This window comes from Notechis scutatus, chromosome 10 (assembly GCF_049901735.1).
Source record: "Notechis scutatus isolate UNSWTSFEM ecotype Mainland chromosome 10, rNotScu1.2, whole genome shotgun sequence".
Lineage (NCBI taxonomy): Eukaryota > Metazoa > Chordata > Lepidosauria > Squamata > Elapidae > Notechis > Notechis scutatus.
In genome coordinates, this window is record NC_142018.1 from 3,894,188 (window position 1) to 3,915,665 (window position 21,478).

At 45.5% G+C, this 21,478-nt stretch overlaps 1 protein-coding gene across 6 annotated transcripts in view; it reads right to left on the bottom strand.

Moving 5' to 3' along the window:
- EDA (ectodysplasin A) overlaps nucleotides 1-11,654 on the bottom strand; it is a 69,418-nt gene extending 57,764 nt beyond the window's left edge. For all 6 annotated transcript variants that reach the window (XR_015750701.1, XM_087971983.1, XM_087971981.1 and 3 more), the window contains exon 1: nucleotides 11,227-11,654. Coding sequence is in view for 5 of the 6 variants with exons in the window: in XM_087971983.1 (XP_087828109.1) it covers nucleotides 11,227-11,571 (345 nt within the window). In the remaining variant the exon portion in view is untranslated. The remainder of the gene's footprint in view (nucleotides 1-11,226) is intronic.
- Between the last annotated feature and the right edge of the window lie 9,824 nt (nucleotides 11,655-21,478).

Below are 21,478 nucleotides of genomic sequence, written 5' to 3' on the forward strand. Positions count from 1 at the left end.
AATTCTCACAGTACCTAACTAGATACTGGATGGATTCCTAACTGGTGAATAAAGGTTGTCATGAATAACTCCGTGTCAGTTTGGCCAGTCGTAGTGAGTGTAGGGTCACGGAGCTCCTCTCAAGGGTCCTGGGCTGTTTGACAGTGTTATCACTTACTTGAATAATGGTGCTGAGGGGGTCAATTATCCAAGCTACAAATGATACAAAATGAGGAGAACTGGCTCATTTACTTTTGAAGAAAAAGAAAAAGTCCAAAAAGATCTAGACAGATTTGAAAAGTGGCCTGAAATGAACAAGAACAAATGGAAAAATCAAATTTTTAGGATGATTCTTAAGACAATAAATCAGACAACGAGGAAGTAAGTGGTGAGAAGGGCACTCAGGCACGTAACAGGAGATGCAGGGTCAGTCATAAAGGACCCAGAAGCCTAATGTCAGACTCGCCACAACTTAAACCTCTAAATAGAAACAATCCTTGGCTCCATTTGTTGAGAAAAGGTATACTTCATCAGACGTCAAGTGTGTTGCAGTATTACAAAGCCAGAACTGAGAATCCCACACCAAAATTCCTAAGTTTTACTCTTCCCTCCCTTAATTGTCTCTCATTGCTCTCCCCTCCCCATTGTAACCAATCAGGTTCAAGCAAGATTGGTCAATCCAATCACAGGTTGGTATGAGGCTTCCTCCTTCTTCCAGCTGGGTGACCTTGAGGCAGCATCTGGAGGAGGTGCAGTGTATACTTGCATTTTGCCAAGCATTTCCCCCTTCATCCCCACAATTCATGGCAGTCTGTCACAGCAGTGAAGCACAAGCAAGCATAACATGGCAGCCGACACCTGTACACTAATGCTCAAAACATAGGGAATAAACAGATCCTAGGACAGGAGGGTAGGTACAATATTGTAGCTATTACTGAAACTTGGTGGGATGGAACCCATGATTGGAATATATGACCAATTTGTTGGAAAAAAAAATCAGACCCAACGAAAGAGGGGGAGGACTTGCATTGAACTACTACAGTATATCTCTAAGAAATACACAATACGGAGGATGAAAGCCATTTTGAAAGTATTTGGGTGAATATTTGAGGAAAAAGAAATGGTATTGCTGTAGGTGTGCACTACAGGCCATCCAACCAAGCAGAAGAAATAGATGAATTTTTTACGGATCAGTTAGCTGAGGTGTGCATGAAACACACCACTGTAGTAATGGAGGACTACCGTGACATCAACTGGGAAGCAAATTCTGCAAGGAATGGGGGAGCAAACAAGTCCCTGATGTGCCCAGCTGGCAACTTCATCATCCAAACAGTAGAGCGGGGAATTAGAGGGACAGCTATACTGGATTTCATTGTTACTAATAGGGATGAAATGGGAGTGGACATTGTAGGAACTTTGGGGGAGAGTGACCACGTCATGCTAGAATTTGCCATAATGCAGCCACAGGTAACTGAACAAAGTGAGACTTGTGTTTCAGACTTTAAGAGATCCGACTTCAACAAACGAAAATATTAAGAACGATTCCAAGGATAGAAATCCTAGAAGGAAAAACAGTTAAGGATACTTGGGAGTCTCTGAAAAAGGAGTTAATAAAGACTAAAGGCCAAAGCAAAAACAATACCACAGACAAACAAAAACAAAACACACCACACAAGACCAGCATGCTTGCCCACAGAACTGTCTGACAAATTGAGGGACAAAAACAACAAATATAAAGAAGCGAAAGGGCGGCATAGAACTAATGGTAGAATAAGAGATGAAGGTGCAAACTGCTTAATTCCTTCCTTGCACCTGTTTTCACAAAAGGGAAAAAATAGTCCAACACGATGGAGGACAGAACAGAAATCCAAGACAAGATAAGCAAGAATTTGGTAAGAGAAGATCTAGCTCCTTTGGACAAGTTCAAATCTCCAAGGCCAGATGGTTTCCATCCCAGGGTACTGAAGGAGCTGGCAGACATGATCTCAGAACCACTGAACTAAATCTTTCAGAGCTTCTGGATCACAGGGGAAAACAACCGATGTCATTTGTCTTCAAAAAGGGGAGAAAAAGTGGATCCAGGAAATTACAGGCCAATCAGCTTGACATCAATACCTGGGAAAACTTGGAAAAGATAACCAAGCAGCAGATATGTGAGCACCCACAAATGAACCAGGTGATTACTAGAAGCCAGCATGTGTTCGTTAAAAGTCACACTAAGCAAACCTTACTGCATCCTTAAACAAAGTGATGAAACAACCACGCTCAGAGAGCATCAATATATCTTTCATATATATGAAAGAAGAATATATCTTTCATATATTTTGTTAATAACTTCATGTCCCCCATCCTATCCCGGTGGATTTTATTTATTTTTTATTCCTCAGTGAAATAAGTGATGAAATAAGTGACAAAATAAGTGAAGAAATAAGTGAAGAATTTTGCATTTCTCTATTAAATAAAATTCTGTTAGTTTCAGCCCATTTTTCTAACATTTAATTTTTTTAAAAAAACCTGAAGCGTCAAGGATCCACTTGTGATTTTTATGGGCCTCCACTCAACACTCCTTTTAAACGTCATGAGCATTCTTTGATTACTATTCTTAAGCATCTGTATCTACTTAATTCTGGTGTCGTTCTACCCACATTTTAACTAGCTTGCTAACAGTACGCAGTTCATCAATGAACATCATAGAATGAGACAATTGCTAGAAGTCACCATAGATTTGTCAGACAAAACCTTACTGTCTTATTTGACAAAGCGGCTAAAGAGAACTCGAAGGTCTCTTGTTCAACACCACAATGACACCCTGAAATCTTGCGGTAGTCCATCTGTTGGAATAGCTAAGGTTATCTCCATCTTGTAACCTTCCCAACAATAAGACTGGATTTAATCCAAATAAACTGTGTTCTCCAAAAACCTGGAACTAATCTGTGAAACAGCTTATCCCAAAGAATTTAAACAATTGAAACACCTTGGGCAGGTGAATTGATTAGAGAATCTCCAAGACCCCTTCGAACTGATTCTATGGCAGTGATCTCCAACCTTGGCAACTTTAAGACTTGTGGACTTCAATTCCCAGAAAGCTGACTGAGGAATTCTGGGAGTTGAAGTCCACAAGTCTTAAAGTTGCCAAGGTTGGAGACCCCTGTTCTATGGGAATGAGAATTCTACGTATTCTCAATGATCAGGCTTTCTTTCTACTTCTTTGGTCCAAGAGCAGAACAGCAGTTTTGAGCCAGTCAGTCACAACAAGTATTCTAACAGGCTTTTGAGAAGGAGAAATAATCTTGAGTCACTTAGAAAAACACAGCCATGCCGCATGTCTTAGACAGGTTCAAATAGAAGACTGCAGAAAATAGATTATTAGACTCTTTAGCAGTTGCGATGGCTGCCAAATTTCAGTAGAGCTTGCAGTGTTTAAGAGTGTGTGGATTCCAACATTTCTTGGACTGCTTCCACAAAGCCCAAAGGCAGAAAAGGAGTGCCAAGAACCAGGTGAACTTTTGTATATTTAGTGTTATGATATTCCACCCCTAGAGCACTCCGTTGAAAGAACAGCATTACACTTCACATCAAAATTAAGATCATACCTCTCTTACGATGTGGTTAAAATTTTATTCTTAATATACTCCAGAAGCTCCCCCCCCCAAAAAAAAAATGAGATGAAGAAATTAAGAGCACAAGGACAATAAGAACCATTCTGGGTCCCACTGTAAGATGTATCCCAAATGCACGGCCAGAAGGGTGGGGAGCATCCCATCCTCTGACGGGTGAGATATGCTGTCAAACTGAACAAACGCCCACGGACACCCCCCTTCTGTCCTCCATGAATTTGTCCAGATGCATTTTTTTCTTTCATGGGAAACTAAAGTGACAAAACTATATAATCAGCTCATTGCTTTTACTAAAGTACCTTTATGCGACTGTTTAGTATAAAAATCCTAAAAGGGTTTACCACCACCACCCCAATTGAAAACAACCAGAATTACAGTGCCAAAACAAACAATTAGGGGACTGGAGGCTAAAACATATAAAGAAGAGATGCTGGAATTGGGTATGTCTAGTCTAGTGGAAAGATGAACTAGGGGTGACATGATAGCAGTCTTCCAATATTTGAGGGGCTGCTACAAAGAAGAATTCTGGGAGTTGAAGTCCACAAGTCTTAAAGTTGCCAAGGTTGGAGACCCCTGTCCCAGAGGATTAGAGAAGAACCTCCAATCTTCAAAAAAAAAAGGGGGGGGGAGGTGGATCCAGGAAACTACAGACCAATCACTGCTGTCGTGTCCTTCTTTTCTCTAGACTAGCCAAACCCAAATCCTCAAACCATTCTTCATATGTTTTAGCCTCCAGGCCTTTAATCATCTTAGTTGCTCTAATTTATGGATTATTGCCAAGTCCCTAAACAAACAATAGAGACTTAGTAATGTGATTAATTATCTGGCATCATGTCGCTGTCAACCCTTAGTGACCACATAGCTTTTCTCCATGCCAATCTATTTCTAACTTGGTCTTTCAGATCTTCCTAGCAGTAACTGTGAAAAGGATCTTGGAGTCTTAGTGGACAACCAGCTAAATAGGAGCCAGCAGTGTGCAGCAGCAGCCAAAAAAGCTAATGCAATCCTAAATTGCATTAACAGAGGGATACAGTTAAGATGAAGGGAGGTACTTCTACTACTCTATAAAGCCTTAGTAAGACCACACCTAGAGTACTGCATTCAGTTTTGTTCACCACATTATAAAAAAGATGTTGAGATCCTAGAAAGAGTGCAGAGAAGAGCATCCAGGATGATGAGGGGACTGGAGACTAAAACATACGATGAACGGTTGCAGGAACCGGGCCTGGCTAGTCTAGGGAAGAGAAGGACCAGGGGGGACATGATAGCAGTCTTCCAATAGTTGAGGGGCTGCCACAGAGAGGAGGAGGGGGCCAAGCTACTTTCTAAAGCACTCGAAGGCCAGACAAGGAATAATGGATGGAAACTGAACAAGGAGAGATTCAACCTGGAAATAAGGAGAAATTGCCCTTGGAAGTTGTGGGAGCATCATTACTTGAGACTTTCAAGAAGAGATTGGACTGCCATTTGTCAGAAATGGTGTAGGGTCTCTTGCTTGGGTGGGGCGTTGGACTAGATTACCTATAAGGTCCCTTCCAACTCTGATTAACTGTTAATCCTATAGTGTCCCCATCACCACACTAATTGAATCCACCCACCTTGTTCTGATTGTCTTCTTCTTCCTCCCACCTTTCTTAGCATCACAGCCTTCTCCCAGAGAGCTGGGTCTTCACATCATGTGTCCAAAATAGAATAAATTTGAGCCTGGCCATTTGTGTCTTGAGTGAGAACTCTGGGTTGATTTTTCCCCCCAATGGCCCATCAGTTTGCTTCCTTGTCTGTCCATTGTACTCTCAAGAGTCTTCTCCAACACCAAAGTCCAAAGGCTTCAACACTCTTCCTATCCTGCTTCTTAAAAATAAAATGTTCACTTTCCATAGAATGGATACAGGGAATATCATGTGGGGTGGGTTTCTACCAGTTCTGTCCACCTCTGTAGAACTGGTAGCTCTGAAGAGCAGCAGACGTAGAACCGGTTCTATGTCTGCTGATGTTTTTGCCCACCAGCCCACCCGGGCTCTTACCTGATCTTTATTTCCTGATTTTTCAACTTCAGCTGCTGAACGAGGCACAGCTGCAGTTAAAAAAGCAGGAAAAGAGGGCTGTTTCAAAGGCTGCTTCTCTGCAGGCAGCCTGCTAATGACAATTTATGACTATTTCCACTCGCAGCAGGCAGGGAAGCTCGTAAATCCCGAACCCATAGTTAACCCTTTCGTATTCCACCTCTGATATCATGGCTTGTACAATTCTGATCTTTCTGGGCACAGACACAACATGGCATTTGGGTATCTTTTCCAAGGTTTCAAGCAAGCAAGACAAGAAGCAATGGATGGAAACTAATCAAGGAGAGAAGCAATCTAGAACTAACGAGAAATCTTCTGACAGTGAGAACAATTAACCAGTTGAACCGCCTCCTTCCTTCCTTTCCCCACCATCCAGTCAGAGCTGAAGAAGCTTCTTGGTTGAAAAGCAAAATGTCTTCAAAGAAAAACCAGAAAGTACAGTTGCCTCTTTAAAAAAGCACCTCTGGGACAACCTTTATTCATAGAAATTAACAAGGTGCTATGCCCAAAAGCATCAACATTTTCTTCTCTCACTAGAGAACCACAGAGACCATAAATCCTTAAAAATAAAACGTTGAGCTTTTTGCTCAGGGATTATTAATTCATCCCCCCCTCCCCCCTACAACTCTGATCAACCCTGGCCTTGTGTCAAAGAATTTTTTTTTCCTAAGTGTTTGGTAGCAGAGGAGACTGGCAGTTGCAAAAGGTGAGTGAGATCCACTCATGATCAAACCGGCTGCTAAAGTCACGTTGGAAGAAATATCCTTCTGGGTTCAGTTTCAAGTGGGGAAAAAGACACTGGAAATATGGAGGCTGTTTGGAAATATGGTTTAATGGCAGACAAGACCACATGGCTTGGAGCTCCAAAGAGTCACACACTACAAGATGTTGGGTAAAGGAAAAGAAGGAAAAGGGCTGATATGCTGAGTGTGCCTGGGTTTTATGCCCTCTGTTGGGATTTGAATTTGAGCTTGTATTCCGATTGGTTGTCAGACTCCCATGAGGTCATGCAGGGGCAACTCTGTAGGCTGTCCTGAGTCCCAGGCTTGGTTGAGCCTCGCTGGATGGTGATGTAATGAAAGGGATTTGGGCACTTCCTATAGCTCTACCTCTGAGATCTTTGTTATGTAAAATATTCTGGCCCAGACCTTAATGGCCCACCCATTAACAAAGGTGGGGAGGGGGACTTCTGCTTCTGAGGTGAGTTTCTGCTTCTTTTTTAGGGGAAATAGTCTGCCTTTTTAGTATATCCTAAAATATTTCATTTTCCTAGGAGAGGGGTGGGTTTTAACTTATATGTATTTTAACTTAAATGTAACATATTTAACTTATATGTATAATGAAAAAGAATCTTCTATTTAGCTATTTAGTGATTCTCCCAGTAACAGAGCTACACAGATGCTTCCTTGCTTAACATGACAAATGTATGTATAAGTATTTCAGTTTCACCTCCATTGCAATTTGCATCTCTGTGCAGCTTAATACAATTAAAAGAAGGGGGGGGCGGAACCAGGAACAATAAAACAGTTCACACAAGGGGAAAACAAATCAGGGAAACTGTAAACTCCATTGCAAAACTCACCAACAGCTTTCAGGACAGGAACTCTGCTGGCCAAGCTGCCAGGCCAGCTGCAACAGGCAGATTTCTAAGGCTTTATAAAAGCACACTTCAGGATCAGGGCAGACTTAGAAGGGAGGCCTCTTCTAGAGGGATCCACCCACACACACTTCAGGATCAGGGCAGACTTAGAAGGGGAGGCCTCTTCTAGAGGGGATCCACCCACACACACTTCAGGATCAGGGCAGACTTAGAAGGAGGCCTCTTCTAGAGGGGATCCACCCCACACACACTTCAGGATCAGGGCAGACTTAGAAGGGAGGCCTCTTCTAGAGGGGATCTACCCCACACACACTTGACACTGCTGTGCTGATGGGACTAAGAGCCAGGCAGGTAGGCCAAGATCTTCCCAGACAGGCAGAAACAACAGAGAAAAGTGTTTCCTAAGCCCTGTAGACTTTACAGATGACCAGAAAAACAAAACCTGACTCTGTGATTTCTTCCCCAAACCCCAAAAACTTTAACCTTAGACTGTCTACTATTGACCTCACCCCTTTCCTAAGAGGTCTGTAGGGGGCGTGCATAAGCGCACCAACGTGCCTACTGTCCCTGTCCTATTGTTTCTTTTTATTTCTCTTATATGTATCCATTTTATGTATTCATAACCATGTTTATACTTATACCTGCTATCTTATAATTGCTTGACAGAATAAATAAATAAAAATAAATAAAATTTATCCCATGAATGCCGCCCAGAAACCAACTGGCAACTTGTGGAAACTAGAAACTAGAAATATGTCACTAAGGATGAAGCAAGATACAGCTACAGCTGTTCCATTCTGAATTAGCCCCAAGTGAACTTCCTTCCTGTAATTTGAATTTGCACCAAGACAAATTCCTTGAGTGTCCAATCACACTTGGACAATAAATCATTCTATTCTATTCAAAATTCAAAGAGAAAGTGGGTAGGACATGAGCGACAGATTGTAAGGAGGAGCTCCTGATCCAGGAAGGATCCATAATTGACACACAAAGGTTCTACGCAAAGACTGTCAGGAAAGTCAGTAATTAAATCAAATTGGAGAACATATATAAGTCAAGGGCTATCCGTGTACCTGAAACAGCCTGACCCATGCAGTGCAGGAAATCCCACGCTGCCTCAGGATACAAAGGTGTCCTATCATCACAACACAATGATGGTCCAGGGGAGGGAGAGGAAAACTAACTCCCACTCCAAGCAGCCTTCAAAAGAAGCTCTTCGCTAACATCCACTAACAAATTCTCTGCTCAAGTAAAACATCTGGGCATTCACCCACCCAAAAGCGCCTTCTGGAACACCCAGGAGAGACTGGAAAAAGAGATGGTGACTTGGCCAAAGTAAAACACAATTTTGAAGGCAGCCCTATTCACTTAGTACAGGGGTCCCCAAACTTGGCAAATTTAAGACTTGCGGACTTCAACTCCCAGAATCCTCCAGCCAGCTTTGCTGGGAGTTGAAGTCCACAAGTCTTAAAGTTGCCAAGATTGGAGACCTCTGACTTAGTAGCACCAGAGCTGGAAGTGCATGCTGATTTAATTGTCCACCAGACAGCACAGATGTAATTATTTTGGATTAACTATCGAACTGCAGATTCCAACTGAACATTAGGGGGGGAAAAATCTATTAAAACAAGGCAGTCTGACAGGGAAACAGCTACCCAGAAATGGAGTTCATTCTTCTTTGCTGGATACAGATTGCTGTATTTAGGGGAGATTCCTGCACTGAGCAGAAAAAATCATTGTATGGCAAATTCAAGGACAGATTATATGACATGCCAGGGACGAAGCTAATCCTACCTTTCAAAATATAGTGACAACTTCAACAGATATCCGGGCATAAATAAGAAACTCACTGCTCACCCAAGTTAAATTCATTTGTACATTTGTACATGCGGTCCCAATTTTTTCCTCCCCTCTAAGCCAACCTGCTTGTGTCTGCAGATGAAAATTAGCATTTCAGACATTTGATGGCCTGGACTCTGCTCTATTAAAGCCTACACAAGGTTAGCCTCAATACAATGGAACACTGCAAGGTAAACCACCGAGAAGATGCCATACGTGTCAAATCATAATATCCACCACAGACCAGCTCACAGTGGCACAATCCGTGGATGCACAACCAAATCAGAGAGGCGTCTGTATACAACAGCAATGGCCATAATAAAGAATGGTAGAACTACAACTCCCAGCATCCCTCACCATTGGGCATGTTAGCCAGGGCTGCTGGGAGCTCAGCCATTAAAGCAAGGGCCTCCAAACTTGGCAACTTTAAGACTTGTGGACTTCAACTCCCAGAATTCCTCAGCCATTAAAGCAGGGGGCCCCCCAAACTTGGCAATGCTGGGAGTTGAAGTCCACAAGTCTTAAAGCTGCCAAGTTTGGAAACCTCTACATTTGAGCAATATTGGACCGAGGACTGTGGGTAAATGGAAAACTTGCTGACGGCATCAGCCCTGGTGGCGCAGTGGTTTGACTGCAGCACTGCAGGCTGACTCTGCCCATAGCCAGGGGTTTGATTCAGGTGGGCTCGAGGTTGACTCAGCCTCCCACCCTTCTGAGGTTGGTACGGTAAACTGAGAAGCCAGATGGTTGAGGGCAATATAGTGACATTTGTAAACCACTCATAGAGAGCTATGGAGTGGTATGCTGCTTTTGCTCTTGCTAATATGCGCTAGGAGCAGCTTCCCTGGAGAAGCTGCCCTCGCACCTAGTGTGCTACTCCTGCAGGAGGGACCTGCTGTGCTTGGGTCCTGATCATTGAGGACTCTTCTAACAACTTGCACCAGGATATTCATCACTGAGGACGGCAGACACCCCCTTGCCCAGCTCTATGGGCTCCATGGCACCTCTGCCTGGTGCCGGAGGACCCTTGCTCCCTGTCCAGACCAGGAGAGTGCAATCTGGGCCCCACAAAGACCTTTGTTTTGGGTGACTGCTGCCAGAACGATGCACGATTGCATCATTTGCTTACTCATTTATTGCAAACTATCTAAAGCAGGGGTCTCCAACATTAGCAATGTTAAGCCTGGCGGACTTCAACCCCCAGAATTCCCCATTGTATTTTTATCAAAATGTGACTAGAAAGGAAAAATATATATATAATAATGGTATATTTAGAAATGTAAAAGGGCATAAACCAGAGGTCTCCAAACTTGGCAACTTTAACTCCCAGAATTCTGGGAGTTGAAGTCCACAAGTCTTAAAGTTGCCAAGTTTGGAGACTCCGGGATAAACAATGGAAAATCGTAATTTAATATAAATTTGTGAGTTGTTATTAGAACTATGTAATTCTGGGAGTTGAAGTCCTCCAGGCTTAAAGTTGCCAAGGTTGGAGACCCTTTAATGGAGACAATATAAAGTTCTAAAACTACAAGCAATTTGCTATCAGCATGCCTTGCTTTGCACGGACACACACACACACACACACAAAATAATCCTCCCAGCACACAGACTTTGCACAAGATGCTAAGCTTGGTGGATGCTGGTTTCGGGTTTTTTTTTGGGGGGGGGTGTCTCTGCCCATGTGGCTACTTTGCAGTCCAAAGGCGCGGGGCTTCTTTCTTCTTCTTAGGGAGCTTCGCTCTTGACCTGCAAGGCGAACAATCCAACGGCGGGTTCCGTCCCTTCACCACCAGCTGCCGAGCCCCGGGCAGCTCGCCCAGGCTCCGCGTCCGGCAACGCTCGGCCCGGCCGGGCTGCTCGCTCCCCCTCCGATTCCGGCCTCCCAGCCCGCGCACGAGTCGCCCGGACCGGACCTGCCGCCGAGGGCGAGGCGGGCGGCGGGGCTCCGGGCCCGGCCCGCTGGAAGGCCGCCGCCCCGCTCCGCCCGCGCCTCCCGGGGCCTCGTCCTCGCGCTCCCTTTGCCCGGCTGTCAAGCCGAGCATCCTCGGCCGGGAGCAGCGCAGCGGGGCGGCCGGAGGCGCTTCCCGACCGCGGCCAGAAGCGGCCCGCCGCGTCCGCCGCCACTCACCTGCCGGGGGCTGCCGCTGCCGGGCTGGCCGGGGACGCGGGCTGCTGCTGCTGCTGCGGGCGCGGCCGGCCGGCGGGCGCGAGGTCCCGGGCGGGCCGGAGGGTCGCGGGGGCTCCGGCGGGCTCCGGCCGGGCTCTGCCAGCCGTCGTGGGGCGCCGTCCGCTCGCGGCGCAGTTCGGAGCGCAGCTCCAGGTAGCAGCCGAGCGTCAGGAGGTGCAGCGCCAGGGAGAGCGCGAAGAAGCCGGCCGCCGCCCGCCACGCGCCCGAGCCCCGCCGGCCGCAAGCGCAGCCCCCGCCCGGCCGCTCCGCCTCCAGCGCCCGCCCGGCCCGGGGAAGCGAACCCATCGCGCCGGCCCGGCCCTACTGCGGCCGCCCCATCGCGCCGCGCCGACTCCCGCGCTGCCCGCCCGCCCGTCGCCGCCGCCGCTGGAAGTTTCCCCGCCCGGGGAGGGACGGAGGCCGGAGGCGGGGCCGGCGGGAGACCGCCTCTGCCGCCGCCGCCGCGCCCGCCCGCTCCCCTCGCCCCTCCTGCCCGGCTTGGGTGGGGCTGGGGGTCGCCGGGAAGGCCGGCCGGGCGGGGTCCCGAGGGGCGCGAGGGCTGCAGTAAGAGACGCCCCCTTGTTCCTCCGTGCTGGCTTCCGTGAGGGGCTTCGACCGTCGTAAATGCGAGTCAGGTGCCCCGCGCATTTTGGATTTGGACCAAGCACCTCAGGGCCCTTGTAACTTTGAAGGGTCACTAAACACACTGTTGTAAGTCGAGGACTATCCTGCTTGAGCAGGGGGCAGGACTAGAAGACCTCCAAGGTCCCCTTTCCATCTCCATTCTGGTTCTGATCCTGTATCACCTTCCAAGGGCGGGTCGGAGCCTGGCGAGGGGTCAGTCCAGCTTCCAACTCCACCAGACCTCTGCTCTGCTGGGGGACGGTTGTTCTCCTCCGGTCACTTTTCCTGGGCATGGTAACAAGGGGCAGGGGGGTCCCGGGTGCTCTCTGAGCTTGGTCGTCCCCTGGCAGACCTTTCGTGACCCAAACTGGGTGACCCAAACAGTGCTAAGACCGCTGGTCCTCGACTTACGACCACCATTGAGGCCAACATTTCTGTTGCTAAGTGAAACGATTATTAAGTGAATATTCCCCCTGTTACGACCTTGTTAAGTGAATTACTGCAGTTGTTCAGTTAGTAACACCGTTGTTAAGTGAATCTCCATTGACTTTGCTTATAAGAAGCTCACAAAAGACATTGAACTATCAACTTCCAAATGGTGGAATGAATAAAACTGAAAATATAAACTGTGCTATGATCAGATGCGTAAGACATCAATGACAACATCTGAATATGTGGGAATGATGTTGAGGAGACCAAAAAGTAATCAAAATAATTTTTTTAACGCCCAATATAACTCTGTGCTTTAATGTATAACAAATGCTAGGGAATTCTAGTTGCATGTATCCATTTTAATTGAATTATAATTCTTGTTCATAATTTTTTTATGAATGGGAATTTTTTCCATAGCGTCCAAATCCAAAGTCTCATTGGAGCCTCCTCTCATAATAATATAACCATAATAAACAGTTTAAAGGTTTCCGGTCACAACCGACTCAAGGGGCCGATGCGCCTCTCCAATGCTCAGCCAAGGGAGCCTATGTGGTCGAAGGCACGTTTCCATCATCCTGTGGCCAGCATGAAAAGTGGGAACACAGTAAACCTCCCACTGAAATGGTACCTCTTTATCTACTGGCACTTCCATGTTTTCGAACTATTTGGTTGGTAGGAAGTAGGCGAGTAACAGACTGTTACCTTTCCAACTGACAAGCTCAAGCATCTTCACTTCTGAGCCATCATGGAGGTGTGTGTGTGTGTGTGTGTGTGTAATACACACAAATGCACACACACATATGTCTATCTTAGAAGAATTAGAATTCTTTTTATTGGCCAAGTGTGATTGGACACACAAGGAATTTGTCTTGGTACAAATGCTCTCAGTGTACATAAAAGAAAAGAGACATTCATCAAGAGTTGAGAATCATCAGGTACGACACTTAAGGATAGTCATAGGCAATCAAATCATACTAGGAAACAGTCAATATAAATCGTAAGGATACAAGCGACAAAGTTACAGTCATACAGTCACAAGTGGGAGGGGATGGGTGATAAGGAGTGATGAGAAGATTAACAGTAATAGTAGTGCAGACTTTGTAATAGTTGAACAGGGTTGAGGGAATTATTTGTTTAGTCGAGTGATGGCATTCAGGGAAAAACTCCTTGTGTCTAGTTGTTCTGGTGTGCAATGTTCTATAGTGTCGTTTTGAGGGTAGGAGTTGAAACAGTTTATGTCCAGGATGTGAGGGGTCTGTAAATATTTTCACAGCCTTCTTTTTGACTAGTGAAGTATGCAGGTCCTTGAATGAAGGCAGGTTGGTAGTAATTATTTTTTCTAATTATCCTCTGAAGTCTGTGTCTGTCTTGTTGGGCTGCAGAATCAAACCAGATAGTTATAGAAGTGCAGATGACAGACTTAATAATTCCTCTAGAACTGGATCAGCAACTCCCTGGGCAGTTTGAGCTTTCTGAGTCGGTGCATGTCTATGAATATATATATAGATACACTATATATATATGCTTCCAGTCATATCAATGGAACCTGAAGAGAAAGAAGTTTATGACTGAGTTAGAATTAAGATGATGCTGCTCCTGGGATTTAATATTTCCATTTAGCTGCTGAGGGCTTTTGTCATTGGTGACCCTGCTCCTCTACATTTATAGCCTGGTGGTGGCTAATCTGGATTGGACTATACAGATGTATGGAGGCAGGCAAACAAGCCATGCAAACAAAACTGTGCATGTTTGGCATCTCAAAGGAATGTTTAACATTGCATGTTCCAAAATCTTTTGACCCGAGTTTGTTGCTGACTTGACCACATACTTTTTCTCTGCTGGACCAAGAGCCACAGGCATTAAAATACATCTTGGCCTTCCTCTTTTCCACCTATCTTCGTTCTTTTTTCTTTTCTAACTTCTAAGGTTCAGTGGGACAATTGCGGCTGTTACGCGCCAATTGCCCAAAGTCAAGTTATTCATCCAAACTTACATAACAGAGAAGGTGCTGTTTCAATTTGTTTTTTTAAAAAAAGTATGGTAGTTTTGTAAAGCTATTCAGACAAATATTAAATCTGAGGCAACTAAGTTTCATAAAAATGGCAATTACTCACCTTACTTTCAGCACCTAATTAAAGCACAATTTGGCACGAAGTGCAGCAATGATTGCCAAAACCCACATTTTGAAGATTTCAGCTCTGCCCTATTCTTAGCCAATAAATTCAACATCAACACATGTTGAATCATAAGCCTGCGATGCCAGCGATCCATTTGGTGGATGGTTTTTCTTCCAGATTTTCATGCCTCCTCTTGCAGCTCTGAACACAACTCTGATGACTAAAGAAGAGACATGCAAGGTTGTAGGTGTTTCAATGGGCTTTTCTGCTTTCTGACTGCCACTCCAGTGGACCTGCTCTTTCAGCTCCCTTGCCCCTGCTGTGCTGTCTCAGGTGCCTGGCAGTAGTGACCAATCTATCCATCATGTCCTGGGGACAGAAAGGCCGGGGCCTTCCCTAGATCTGCTTGTTGCCTCTCTGTGTCCCTTTTCCTTTGCTTCGGGGTTTGTTTGGCCTGATCCTATTCGCAACTGTGGAGGGAGAGTGACCCAAATTTTAAAGATTAGATTCAACAATCTCGATCCATGTGGATTGAATCACCTGAGCTCAAGAACGAATTGGGCCTGGCCAATCTAGTGAAGAGAAGGACCAGGGGAGACATGAGAGCGGTCTTCCCAATATTTGAAGGGCTGCCAGAGAGAGGAGGAAGGAGTCAAACTATTTTTTAAAACACCCGAAGGCCAGACAAGGAATAATGTATGGAAACTGAACAAGGAGAGATTCAACCTGGAAATAAGGAGAAACTTTCTGACAGTGAGAACCATCAACCGATGGAATGGAAGTTGCCTTCAGAGGTTGTGGGAGCTTCAACACTGGAGGCTTTCAAGAAGAGACTGGACTGCCACCTGTCAGAAATGATGTAGGGTCTCCCGCTTGGGCGGGGGGTTGGACTAGATGTCCCGCTTGGGCGGGGGGTTGGACTAGATGACCTACAAGATCCCTTCCAACTCTGATTATCTGAAAATCTGAGCTACGAGATAGGCAGAAAAAAGACATTTGATAAACCAACAAATAAAATTGAAGATTGCCCTAAAGAACGGAAGGTGCTAAGCTTTGAGATTTATCCAAAGATTTATAGGAGCCAAAGATGCCCTTCTCAACTTTGTTCATGCTCATCCATGGTCCTACATGTGCATTTGAGACACATCGTGGTATCTCCAGGGTTGCTCTGATGAATTTGGATCGTACCCTTTCTAAAGAGGTGAAACATGAAGGCAATCAGAGTCCCAGGAAGGAGTTGGCTTAGCAGCCTTGCCTGAAAGAGCTCAGGTGGGCCTGGAACAGAATGTCCTCCCTTGGATCGGAAACATTTAATGATGGGGTTGGCAGAGCCTTGTCCAGTATTCTTTCCAAAACCCTCACTTGGGCCCCTGGACAATGGATGAGGTCTGGTTTAAGGTATCTTTTGGCATCTCTAGCGCACAAGGCCTCAATCTTGGCCTCAATACACTCTACACCCCAACTGGCATAGGTGAAATGGATTGGCCAATGTCTAGATGGGGCAGAACAGAATTCAGCACAATTCTGGAAAAGGCTGAGTGGCTGTTTGGAAGCCTTGGGTCAGAAATGTCAGCATCCTGGGTCTTGGATGGGGCTGCAGTTCCCCAATAAAGACTTCAACATCCTTTAGATCTGCAGAATGGGTCTTTGCATAGTTCATCTTGTATGCTGGTTGTCCTTTAGACCAGGGCTCTCCAATCTTGACAACTTTAAGCCTGTGGGGACTTCAACTCCCAGAATTTGCAGGTTGGAGAATTCTGGGAGTTGAAGTCCCCCAGGCATAAAGTTGAAGCTTTGCTGGCTGGGGAATTCTGGGAGTTAAAGTCCCCCAGGCTTAAAGTTGCCAAGGTTGGAGACCTCTGTTTTAAAATTGCCAAGGTTGGCGACTTCTGCTTAAAGTTGCCAAGGTTGGAGACCTCTGTTTTAGCCAATTGCACTGGCTGTCAGAGCTGCCAGCCTGCCATGAGCTATGGGTGGGGGAAGGAGGTGGGAAGGGAGGGGAAAGTGAAACTAATGGAGAGACATGCCTCTCAGAGTCTTCAAGTTTGTTGCAGGACCATTGCAAAAACCATTTACTCAAGTATAATTGGACAGTAAAGGGCCAAGGGAGGAGAAGAACTGGATGGGGAAAGTTAACCGGGAAACTTCAGTTCTGGCTTTGCTTTACTGCCATTCACTTGACCTCTAATAACACTTTTCCTTTTGCAGCAAATGGAACCAGGGATCGCTTCTGGTTAGGAGTCCAAGCTGGAGCAGGGCTGACAATGGCCACCTCACCATTGGATTATTGCAATGAGCTTCTCATGGCCCTGGAAGCCGCCTAGAAGTGACAACTGGTTCAAAATGCCACAGGAGAGGCAGAGATGGGCGTTTCTTGGTGTGCCCATGTGTCGCCACTCTTCTGTGAGTTGTGTTGTGTATCAGGTGGTTTCCAGGTGCAATTCAAGGTGTTGTTACCAGTAAACCTCTCTGCGTGACTGCATGTCTCCAATCATTTCTGCTTGTCCAAGAATTTCTAGCACTGTGTGCGCTACAAGTCCCCTCCATTAAACATTACCAGCTTGCGACACTGAGGAAGCCTGCTTTCTGTGTTGGGCCTCTGCCATCTGGAACTGCATTCCCCCAGAGATAAGGAGGAGGCCCCTCCCTCCTGGGGTTCCAGAAAGCCTTGAAAACCTGCTTTGATGTTTGTTATGGGGGAATGGCTTCTGTTTTGCTTTGTGGTTTTGTTCGCAGAGCATTTTAGCCTGGACTGCCTGTTGATTTCATACTTTTAGTTGTTTTATGTCAGTTTTTGTTCTGTGTGACACACCAGAGGCTACAGCAAAATTAGGTGAGGAGGAGGGAGGGGGGGGGGAGGAATGTAGAGTTCTTGATATTCTCTGAGTTTGGTTGTTTTCTTGCTGATGTTTCATGGCCCAACTAGGGGACATTGTCAGTGCTAGAAGGGAAGGGGATTGTGGAAGGAGGAGGAGGAGGAAGGAGGAAGGAGGAGGAGGAGGAGGAGGAGGAGGAGGAGGAGGAGGGAGGAGGAGGAGGAGGAGGAGGAGGAGGAGGAGGAGGAGGAGGAGGAGGAGAAGGAGAAGAGAAGAAAGAAAGAAAAAGAAGAAAGAAAGAAAGAAAGAAAGAAAGAGAGAGAGAGAGGAAGAAAGAAAGAGAGAGAGAGAGTGAGAAAGAGAGAGAAAGAAAGAAAAGAGAGAGAGAAAGAAAGAAGAGAGAGAGAGAAGAGAAAGAAAGAAGAAGAAGAAAGAAAGAAAGAAAGAAAGAAAGAAGAAAGAAAGAAAGAAAGAAAGAAAGAAAGAAAGAAAGAAAGAAAGAAAGAAAGAAAGAAAGAAAGAAAGAAAGAAAGAAAGAAAGAAAGAAAGAATTGGACAAAATCTACCAGAGAATTGAAAAAGAAAAAAGGGCATCAGTAAAATATCCGAAGGACAGTGAAATACTGAAACTGTCTACTGTATAGTGAAGAGACAGGTAGTCCCCAACTTATAAACACAATTGAGCCCAAAATTTCTGTTCTTAAGTGAGACATTTGTTACATGAGTTTTGCCCCTTTCTTGCCACAGTTGTTAAGTGAATCACTGTACTTGATAAGTCAGTCATCCGGTTGTTAAGTGAATCTGGCTTCCTCCATTGACTTTGCTTGTCATGTGACCTTGGGTCACAGGAACTGTCATAAATACGAGGTGCTTGCCAAGCAAGGTAATCATGGGGATTGTTCTGACCCAGGCTTCATCAAACTTAATAAAACACAAGCTGACTTTAAAAGTAAAACCTATTTTAACCCGATGCTGGGAATTACTTGCATTCCCAGCCAATGCTCATTGGACACAGTTCCTCCAGATAAGAGCAGGCTTTTCAGTGCTGTTGAATGCTACCGAGAAAAAGACGTCCAATTAAGGCTAACATAAACCGATCCAAAAACCCAGAAAAAAAGAACCAGAGTATGGAGCTTCATGAAGGACTCGGAGATTGCCGAGCTGCTTTGCTTCCTGCAAAGGTTTTGTCATTGAGGTCTGACTTTTATCCCTGATGGGAGGGGCAATCACCTCCCAGCTTTACTCTCGAGTCGCCCCTTTTGTCTCAGCTGCTCTTGCCTTCTGGCAGCTCTGCGCACACGCACATTGAGAACAGGCTCCCCTGGGTCCTCTGCCTCGCTGCTGCCAGGCTCCAGAGTCAGCACCCCACTCCCAGATGGTCCTGGCCCCATCTCTGCATTGGATGCAGGACCCTCGTCCAAGTCCTCTCCAGACTCCTGGACTGGCCCCCTTTCTTCCCCACTGTCAAATTCTGCTGCCATCCAGCGAACCACAACAGGGATGTTACAAAGGTCATAACTGTGAAAGATGGTCATAAGTCACATTTTTCAGTGCTGTTGTAACTTTGAAGCTCACTAACTGTTGTAAGTTGAGGACTATCTGTGTACTGAATATCCAAGAAGGAAAACTGGCCTGCAAGAAAGACAAATGAAGAATAGAACACAGGCATGGCAAGGCAAATTTACATTTATTTTTTTTAAAAGTACCAGACAAAGCAGGTAACAAGACCTGGCAAAGGCCAAGAAGGGGGAGGCAATCCTTCAAATGGCCCCCATCCCATCCCACGAAGGTCTTCCAAGGTCAAAATCAGCTCCTTGAATTGGGCCCAGAAGGGAACTGGCAACTGCTGCTGCTGCTCGCAGAACAGAAACCTTACGTGTGCCATTCTAGAGGCACGTCTCGCTGTCTCTGCCGCTGCATTTTGGGCCAGCCGAAGCTTCCAGTTAGTCTCCAAGAGCAGCTCCATGTAGAGTGCATCACAGTAGCCTAATCGAAACGCAACTGTACTCCTACTTGATTGTTTTACAGTCAGTAACTTACTTTGCACACGTTGGCTGCTCTCTGCCACACTTCTGCTAGTGCCGTCAAAATCTGTGGTTAGAGGAGGTGAGCCAAGTTCCTCTTTTTGTTGAAACCTGGCTCTACGACCTATTGTGATTTGTATGCTGAGTCATACGTTGGCAAGCAGTCCGACAGAGAAGCCTCTGCAGTAATTCATGGGGGATTTATCAGCGTTGGTTCGAGCAATAATGTGTAAGCTAAAATAATTTCATTAGCAGCAAGATGGGTCGAGACAAAATACAGGGGAAAGGAAAGCTTGAAAAAAGAGCTTAGGGGGCCACTGACCTCGACCCCACCCCCACCCCTAGGACAGAATGCCTCCTGGGTCCTTGAGTTGGCAAAACCACCATCCAGGTCTCCTACCTGGTGTCAGGTGCGTTCCTCCGTCTTTCTCCTTTGTATGATTATTGCAGATGTCAAGTGTAATAGCACAGAGGTTCAGGGAGTGTGTGCATTGTAGTGTCGGGGTTTTTTGGTTCAATGTGTGGAGTGTGGAGGCTATGTGGTTTGTGTTTATTTTCATGGTCATGATGTGCACTGAAAATGGTGTTTGATTTCATTACATGAGGTGCAATGACAATAAATTAAACTAAACTAAACTTTTCTTAAAAGCCTCCAGTGATAAAACACCCACAACATCTGGAGGCAAGCCGCTCCACTGATTGATTGCTCTCACTTTTAGGAAGTTTTTTTCTTAATTCCAAGTTGCTTCTCTCCTTGATTAGTTTGTTTCTTGCCTTGCCCACTGGTACTTTGGAGAATTGATTGACCCCCCTCTTCTTGATGGCAGCCCCTCAAATACTGGAATGCGGCTATCATGTCACTCCCAGTCCTTCTTTTTTCTAGACTAACAATACCCAAAAGACCGGTCCCTCTGGCGACTGCGGGTGCCTAGCCTGGCGTAGGGAGATTTCCCTCAGGTGAGCCTCTCTAGGGGCTTCTTCAAATCCTGCACCAAACTGGACAGTTAGAGTCAGGAAGAGCCACCAGACCAGGGGAAAATGGGTAGTTCTCCTTGCAAACATTTGATTACTAGGTGGCAAGAAATAGGAACAATAAATATGCTTGATTGCAGTAGAATATTATCTATATTTTGAGGGACCTGCCTGGGGAAAACTTTCAAAGAGGGCTGGGTGTGAAAGGTGTTATTGTCCCAGAAATAATAATTCCTGGGTATTTTTGTTGTGGTTGCCTAGGGGCTATCCCGATTAATCAGTGATAGCAGAACACCCAATATTTTATTTCGCAATTGAAACCATACACTTTTGATCAAATTTGGTGCCTCACCAGCAAATATGTAATACAAAGTAAGGTGAAGAAACCTGAATTATTTGGGCAAGGAATATAGTTGTTTCATGGTTTCAATGGAACTTAGGCTGCCCCAAAAGTCAACAGCTTTTCCGATTAACCGTCACATTTCAAGGTCCCCCCTGTCATGGACTCACTTGGACTTTTTTCCCCAGAACTTACATGATAACATGTGGCAGTCGGTGTCATACAGATCAGCATGGCAAAGAGATAACGGAAATCCTTTCCACATTCAAATGAAGCAATATATTCTCTGAGGCAAAATGAAACCTAACATATAATCAACTCTATGCATTGGGCTCCATGATTATCATGGAGTCCATGAATCATAGACTAAGGAAATAACAATAACAGAATTGGAGAGGACCTTGAAGGTCTTCTAGTCCAACCCCATGCTCAAGCAGAAGAACCCTAGACCATTTCAGACAAACGGCAGTCCAGTCTCTTCTTGAAAGCCTCCAGTGATGGAGCACCCACAACTTCCAAAGGCAACTTCTGTTTCATTGGTTGATTGTTTTCTCACTGTCAGGAAATCTCTCCTAGGTTCTGGGTTGAAATCTCTTCTTGATAATAACATGATAATGTTCCCTTATTTAGAGTTAGTAACTAACATCATCTGCAAATTCTCTGATGCTGTACATGAACATCTGCTGATGCTGCTTCTGATATGGACACAAAGCTATCCAGCAGAAAAAGGGGCATGAGATTCTACCTCTTTTACTGAATGCTATCTTTGAAAAAACTGTCTCATCTGAGAAAGTACACCATTGCTCCTTTCTTTTGCTTTGCTCTAGCAATCCTTTCAGCTTCCAGGTCAGGGGTCTCCAACCTTGGCAGCTTTAAGACTGGTGGACT